The following is an 8,326-nucleotide window of genomic DNA, read 5'->3' on the forward strand; positions in this document are numbered from 1 at the left end:
GTAAAAGGGACGTGCTTCGTTGTGGTGTCAAACTGTGATGACAAAGAAAATGAAGAAAAAGAAGTAAAAACGTCAAAGAGGAATTAATAACATAGCATCACTCTGTCCCTGAACGCGAAAAGTATGTCGCGTTTTCTCCATCGAACAATCGCCTATAACGTCGGCAAGATGTTCTGGACAAATTTTCTTTACTCGCTTCATCTTCTTGGAAGGTAACTCCTTTGCACGAGTTCACGAAGGTACGCCGTTGCCGGAATTTCTCCGCGCAGGCACCAGTCTCTCAAAACTCTTCCCTGGGAGAAGGCAATCTAGCTGCTCTCTGTGACCTTGCCAAGAGACATTTTTTGACCACTCGCTCTTAATCCTTTTTTGTTTGTTTGTTTGTTTTTTCGTCTTGCCCGGCCTGTTCCCCCGAACCTGAGTCGACTCACTTTCGAAGGTATGCAGCGGCAGCAGTAACAGCTGAAGCTAAAATGACAGAGATAAAAAAAGAGCAAAAACTCGCAAGTCCGAAGAGCTGCACAGCGTTGGCGCGCGCTGCGTTCAAAGGCCTTTCTTGCTGCCTCGAACGCCGGAGCAGCGTTGGCGAGCCGCGCATTTTTGTTACGGGCCGCTGGACTCGGCCACCGGTGTCTCCAGCGGCGACGTTCCCTGCTAACTCTGCACACGCGAATAGCAGCTGCCGCGCGTCGGTCGAACCGGGTGTCGCTCCGCGTCGACGCAGAAAACATCTGTCCATATGCACTTTCGTGATGTTTCTTCGCTAGGGCCCGAAAGGACGCCTCTTTTGTACGCAGAGAACACCACGCTCGAGCTGCTGCTGACAACGAAAGGCTATCGAGGGAATTTCGAATAGTCGCGATGACAATTTCTAATATACGGCAGTATCTACGACCACGTCATTATTGCTTGGTAACGAAACGATATGACGCGAAGCGAAGAAGCTTGGGGATACAGCGTGTGCCTGAGAAGGATGGACGGACTAGAAGGTGAAAATCCGCGAGATTCAAGAACTGAAGATAAAATCAGTACCGGTCTGATACACGAGGAAGGCTGACCGCCGAAGAATTGACGCGTTTAAATTGTGGTGCTTCTTGAGAGTTCCTTGGACTGCCAGAAGATCAAATCAGTCGATATTGGCGACCATAAACCCTGAGTGCTCATTGGAGGGTCAAATTCTAAAGTTAAAACTCAGCTACTTTGGTCATCTGATGAGAAGAGGGGAGTCGCTTGAGAAAGATTTGATGTTTGGAAAGGTTGAGGGTCGCCGGAGAAGGGGTAGGCAGCGAACGCGATGGTTAGATGGCATTCTCGAGGCGCTGCAGATGAAGTTATGTGATGTTAGGAAGATAGCGAGAGACCGGAAAGCGTGGCGTGACATGGTTCATAGGGTCACGCAGAATCGGACACGACTGAACTGAACTGATACACGAGAACTTATTACATATTCCCTTTTTCTCAGAACTAAAAGGTCATACCATAAGGAAGAGAGAAATGGAACAAGCAGCAACAAGTTGTAGTCGTAACTTCTCCGATGACATCTAGAAACTTGCTTCATTAACTTAGTGTACGGTTCACTCTAAACGATGGCGGAAGCCTCCCTTCCGATGGCGGTCACCAGACAAGCCGAGAGCGTAGACACACCTGCTCCGGGAACCACGCCTGTGTAAAAATCAGGAACCAGAGCGACACGGACGCTCCATGCATGTTATCCATCTACCCCGTCGCGTGCCTTCGGCGCCACGAGGTTCTCCGTCCACAGTTCCCCCGAAAGGAGTCCACCAACGATGAAGCGGGGTTGCTATGCGCAGTTCCTCGGCGCACGTGTAACGACGGCCTACTTGTGTCGTCGTTTGGCGGCGGCGGTCCAGCCCGTAATTACTGTGCGCAACGTGATGAGCGGCGACCTGCATAGGAGGGATCGCCGCCTCCCTCGTGTTTCCTGAGCCGGCCCTCCCAGCGCTGTCCGGGTAATCGCCTTGGCCTGCGGGTGGGTGTCGTTCCTGGTCGCGTGTACAACCGCCGGCAACATACCCGACTCATCTGTGTATATACATACGTATGCACGCCTGACTCGAGCGCGAGCAAGACCTGAGCAGCTGCGACGGCACCGACGTGTTTATACAACTAACGCTGGGGCTGCAGTACGCATTGAAAACAAGCCCGGGCGCGCCAAAGCGACGGCGAACGCGTAACTAACTACGACGTTACGCGCAAAATACGCGTCGTGTCGATAACGCCGGCACTGAAGCACCACGAGGATGCAAGCAAACGTGGGGTGAGAAACGCCTACAGTAACGAAACGTTACGATCGAAAGGCGACTCTATTTTTTCCGGTTCTCGAACTGCATATACGCATTCACATTTGGCGTTATATAGGTCGGCACTTATATGTGTTGAGCTGAAGCTAAGGCTGTAGCATTTGGCACGGAGGCGAAGCAGCCACGAATGCGAAAGGTGACGCAGGCTAAAAGGCAAGCCACAGGCTGTAAATACCGCTATCGAAGAGAGCAATACGCGTTCGCCTTAACTTGGTCTTTGGTAGAAAGACTACGTAGAAACGGATATAAGCCATGATTAAATTGCAAGGTCAAATTGTGCGCCAGATGTATCACTAGTACTACGGTGCGCAGTGTGCCACACAAGAAACGCTTAAACTGTATAAAACATCGCAAGCGGTTTTGAAACTGTTTTCAACCTTACGTACTGCACCGGGGCCTTCCCACAGACTTAGGAAGAACTATACGACTCGGCAGTGGGCACAGAACACCAAACTGTAATCATGCCGGCTGGAGCGTGACGTATAGCTCACCCTGCGCAAATGGACGTGCTCACACCTCCACCAAGAGCATTCGAGCACGATCTAGAGCGATGAGTTCGCACAGCAATCGGGTGCCAAGTTCCCAGATGCACTGCCGAAGGTGCACGCAGTGCGCGGCGTGAGAAACAAGGAAGGTGCTTAGAATGTCTACGCCGTAATTGCCACCAACGCAGGTATGGCAATGACGCAACCTTCCCACGTTGCATTACGCGCTCAAGGCGGCAGCAGTAAGGCCACAACGGATACCGCCCACCCACTGCACTTAAGGTAAGCATCCTTGCTGCTTCCAGAGACGCGTCATGTTTCGCTTCCGCCTATATTCTGCATAACACGTCATTTATTTACTTATTTACTTTTATCGCTCTTTCCGTCGTTGCGCTATCGTGCGATCGGACGGCGAGGCGTCAGCAGTTGCGATACCTGCGCCAGGGCTGAGCTGTTTTGCGGGGAAGCGCACAGACGTGAGCGCGGCGCGCCAGCAGCAGGCACGTGTGCTTCGTGGTAAAGCTGTCTCCGCCCACGACGCGAGGGGAGAGGAGACACGATCAATCGTCGTCGGGGTCGGGACCGCGTTTTTGGAGAAAAAAAAGAAAAAAATCGAGGAGGAAACTAGGAAGCAAAGCAAAAAGGTTTATGGTCAAGAGAAGCAACGCCAAGGTCAGGGTTTTGTTTACACGACGGGCCAACGTGGTACGTATGCGCTAAGTAGATGGTTTGTATTTATCCGAGCTTGCGTCGGCACTTTTCAGCTGGTGTGTGTTTGTTTTGTGGTCTTGAAAGACAGGGCTAACAGTGGTCCGAATCAGAGAGCAGCAGCTCGGTCTTAGTTCGCCGCTTGCAGTGTGCGAGAGAAGCAGCTGGCTGCCTGTTGGTAGCGGAGATATTTCCGTGTTGCTTAGCGCTATTACTGTTACCGTTTTTAGACTTCGTTTGTTTTTTCTACTTTGTAAACTATCTTCGCTAAAAAGAGAGAGAGTGAGAGAGAACTAGTTATATACTTCCTTCCGCAGAAGAGCCGGGAATCTTTCTAAACTTGCTCGTTTCTGTTTTTACGAAAGATTAACTTTCTGAAATTCCGGCCCAGCCGTGGTGGTGCAGTAGTTAGGGCGTTGAATTACTGTGCCCAAGGATGCGGGAGCGAATCCTAGCAGCGACGGCCGCTTTTTGATGGAGGAGAAAAGCAAGGCGCCCGTGTGCTGTGCGAAGTCAGTACACGTTAAAGAACCCCGGGTGGTCGAAATTTCCAGAGCCTTCCACTGCGGCGTCTTTCATAGCCTAGGTCGCTTAAGAATGTTAAACCCCACAAACCAAACCAACCGAAATTATGGATGATCAAGCCAATTTGCGAAAAGTTGCCGCTATGGCCAACGGCACAGGTCGTAGTAATGCCTTAGTCAGCTTCACCGGCCTTCCCACGCGCTTGAGCTAAGGCCGGTCGGTACTTTTGCCGTCGATACAAGATTATCCAAGAATACCTTGTGTTTTAACTAGTTTATAATGTAAGTTCTCTGCGAAATATTGCCGCCAGGACTTGACAAACCTGTAAATTTTGGTGAAGTAAAAGTTCTGCAGCAGGAGTCAAATGGATTTGAAACTGTTCACTGATAATTCACTTCTAGGCTAAAAGAAAAACAGTTATCTAATGTTAAATAAGCTAGGCACATTAGGCGGAATGCGAATTAAGATTGTATTACCGGTCTCGTGAATAATCCGTGAGTATTTACGTATAGTTGTAAGCGATACGACGGGGAACAAACTTTTTCGGGAAAATTATTCGTTTATGTTACTTCTAAGCTGCTTTCGCGAATGGCTTTTGGATATTGTACGCAATGAGGGGAACTAGTAACAGAAAACCCGGGCTTTGCTACGCTTAGTTATGCAATAATGAATAAATTCATGCTCATATTTGGCTCCCGTTCATACAGCTGACGACTCCAGACGCTGGCAAGATACGTTTACCAAGAGGGGTGGTGGTCTTCATTACATATATCTGTGGAGCTTCACACATGAACGTTTCGACTGGGCAAGAGCAACCATTACTTTCGAAGTAATTTCACGACCTAAAACATGGAAAGTCACGAGCGTCTGGTTTATGCAATGCAACTTTTATAACGTTTTGACTATGCCGAGTCCTACTGTCAGCTCATAAATTGAGACGAAGAAACAAAGAAAGGTAATGGAGCTGGAATGCAAAAATGCGATAGGTATCACTGCAACGGTGCGGAATTCTTACTTCGCCGTTTGCTGAGGGGTCTAAACGCTGCAACAATAAATATATGGCCCCTAAAAAACCCTCAAGCGATGAAATCATGCTCAATGACCGAAGCCTTCAGTGATGCCACCGTTCTTGAATTTCGGGATAGCCTTCCGATCACATGCGATCAAAGAAAAATGTCGGCTCATCTAAACCCTGGTTTGCTTTTTTCTTAAGCATTCCCTGCTTTTGATAGACAGAAAAAGCATCTCGATGCCGACGGTATATCGTTAACCGTCAAGAGGGTTTCCTACGATGGTCCTCATGCTCTGGTCTCCTGGATTCACCAGCTGACTTCGGCGTTACAAATGGAATCAACCGTTATGTCGTATTCACAGCATGCAAACGTATACTTAGTTAATTGTTCCGTGAAATTCAAGTTTAGTCGATGAACATAAACTGCGACAGCGCCCGGGCAGAGGACACTTACCTATTGTCTTGATCATCTCGAAGTCCTCGAGGACGGGATGCTTGCGGTACGACGACCCCGTGGCATCGCCCTTGGCCCCGGCGGCGTTGCCGTCCGAGTCGTTGCCAGAGTCTTCCCTAGAAGGGCTGGTGGCGCGAACTTTGCCCTGGGAGACCACCATGCCGCCGGAACCGTTGGACAGGAGCACGCGTGGACTCGACGCCATACAACAAATGGCGCGTCAACGGGGAAAGCGCCGAGCCGTCCGCCGCACCGACGAACAACCGACCACGAATCGCTGTTCTGAGCGAGGTTCACAAACTGCACTGTGTGGAAGGTCAATGAACTCCGTCTTTGTCAATTCTCGAAACTGTGACAAAGGAGCGCCAATCACACTTTAGGCGCAAAATATCACGCCTTTCTTCTTGCAGTCCTTCTCAAAGCAGACTGCAGAACGATGCTCCCGGTGTCAAGGCCTCTAACTGCCACTCAATCACAGCACTGAACGAACCTGTCACGCGACAAGATTCGGAGCCAAGAGGAGACGCTGTCAGCCTAAGTCATTGGTGTCGAACAGCGCTTAACCTACCATTCCCAGCGAGTAAGAATAGGACACGTAAGACAGCGCAATCAAGATCGCTGTGTCGCAACCACGTCTTTTGTCTTCGCCCTCTGTCAGTCACAAACTGCGCTGCTGGAAAGACACACAGACCAGCACCAAATCCACCAATTCAGCGTCGTAGCTGCGAGCCGGCGATCAACCCGCCTCGGTTTCAACGAGACACTTGTCAGTAGAGCGAGGACCGATGACCGTCGCTCGAGACGGGTCAATGCATTTCGGAGCCAAGTGGATGACCGGCAAGCCCCACACCACCACTACCACCACGGCCAAAAAAACACTCGTCGTCGTAACCACAAAGGAGGCACTGTTTGGTGACGATGAGCAAAGCTGAGCTTTGTCGGCCCGTTTGTGCCACACTGCTGGCGCTGGACAACGCACGCTGGTTTCTGGCGCGAGCGGCGCGTTTCCGTCGGAGCTGCGCGGCGGCGCGATTCAAGCGAGCCGAGACCTCGCGGCCAACTCCGCGCAGCGCCCGATGCGAGCAAGCTGCTCCTCCTCCCTCGCCGCTCTCTTCCTCCTGTAGCGTCGTGTCCTCCTCCTCGCTGGTCTCTTCCTCCCGTAGCGTCGTTGCCGCTCTTCACAAAGACCAGACGGCGGCGCTGGCAGCGTCGAAAGAGTCCAAAGAGATCGGTGAGCCTCGTCGGAGAGGAGTGGAGAGAGGAGGTTGAGCGGCTGTTGCCGGCATGGAGCCGAGCCGGTTTCTGTTGTGGGCAGGTCTTTTTTAAAGATGGCGCTCGCGCACTTCGGTGGTACCGCGGGAAATGAACGCGAACCCGCGGACCCGGCTAAGACTGGACACGTGAGGGCAGACACCCACTTTCCCCGCCTTCCAGCTTTCCTTCTCCGCCGCGCCTTCTCTTTTCTTAGTGAGTTTCGGCATTTTCTCCGAGGTGTGCGCTTTTTCTGCTCACCTCTTCCTCCTCTTCCTCTTTGGAGAACAGCCTCAGTATGTATATCGAAGCAGCTAGAGAGCGACAAGTGTGCATCGCCCTGTTGCGCGCCTCTTCCGGTCGCCCTCTTCTTGAGCGAATCATTTCTTATTCAATATTCCGCACTGTGTCATCTAAGGCAGCGAATAATAAAAGTTAGATGTGGTGAAAGGTTGACTGAACTGGTCAAGAGGTGCGTATTCTGAACCAAATTTCCAGACTGATTAAGCTCTTTGTGCTAGTGCAGATTGTACGCGTTGTACTCTATTCCCCGCCATTGTCGGCGATGTGACACAGAAGTGATTGATTTCTGCTCAGACAGCAATGGCTGAGAGAGCCCACAACATAATTCGCAATTTAGACATTTCCTTTCATGTTGAAGCTTTGCACCTTGGCGTTGCTTTTTTTTTTTTTTTTTTTGCATATCCTCCACGGCTTATAGGAGGATATTCCCAATCCTCATATGAACTATTTATGGGCAGTTCTAGGGGGAAACATGATCAATATTAAAATGTCTATGCTGAGAGAGTCTTTTCAAATTCTCTTAAGGTGAGTATCTACACTTTTGAAAGTTCTATCTGTGATCTTTCAAGCTTCCGTATTTCCTCTAAGTAGGTGCTATATGTGACTAAAATCAGTCGAGGCACTACCATGACTTTCACTGTTTTCATAGAAAAAATGCATGGAACATTTATCTCTGAAATTGTAGCCAAAACAAATTCGGCGCCATTTTTCCCCTCACCCGTCTTGTGGGTGCCACTTGGAACCGAAGATGCACGTGAAGAGTGACGTAACAAAACTAAAAGCACGATCGCCACGCACGATGGGTCTTCCTTTACTGCCGCTTTCTCCCAGCGTGGCCATCTGGATTCAAGAAGGTTGTCTCAAGGTGAACATAGAGAAAGCCGAGCTAACCGGTTAGTCACGCTTCTTCTTTTTCTCGCCGATATAAAACTCGGGCGCTCTCCTGCAACGGCTCACAGGGAGGAGAAGGGAGCGGCAGCCGGATGACTTACAAGCTGCTGCAGCGCGAAAGCAGAGGTAGCGTCGGATGGGAGCCTCAGCGACGTCCCCGTTACGTCCACCCACGATGACACTGTCCGCTATCAACGCCGACGCCACACCACGCAGAATGGCGGATGGTTGTGGTGGTGGTCACGAAGCTTGGTTTGGTTTATGGGGTTCTGTGTCCCAAAGCGTCTTAGGACATGAGAGACGCCGTAGTGGAAGGCTGTGGAAATTTCGGCCACCTGAAATTCTTTAAACGTGCGCTGACATATCGCACAGCACA

The 8,326-nt window shown here is 50.6% G+C and overlaps 1 protein-coding gene across 2 annotated transcripts in view; it reads right to left on the reverse strand.

Moving 5' to 3' along the window:
• The window catches only part of Pka-C3 (Protein kinase, cAMP-dependent, catalytic subunit 3), a 165,366-nt gene extending 158,806 nt beyond the window's left edge, over positions 1-6,560 (reverse strand). For both annotated transcript variants that reach the window (XM_084594419.1, XM_084594418.1), the window contains exon 1: positions 5,506-6,560. In XM_084594419.1, the coding sequence (XP_084450545.1) occupies positions 5,506-5,710 (205 nt within the window). In that variant the 5' untranslated portion in view covers positions 5,711-6,560. The remainder of the gene's footprint in view (positions 1-5,505) is intronic.
• Between the last annotated feature and the right edge of the window lie 1,766 nt (positions 6,561-8,326).

The sequence above is a fragment of the Amblyomma maculatum genome, chromosome 2, assembly GCF_055883805.1.
Source record: "Amblyomma maculatum isolate TAMU_Amacu chromosome 2, ASM5588380v1, whole genome shotgun sequence".
In the NCBI taxonomy this organism is placed as follows: Eukaryota; Metazoa; Arthropoda; class Arachnida; order Ixodida; family Ixodidae; genus Amblyomma; species Amblyomma maculatum.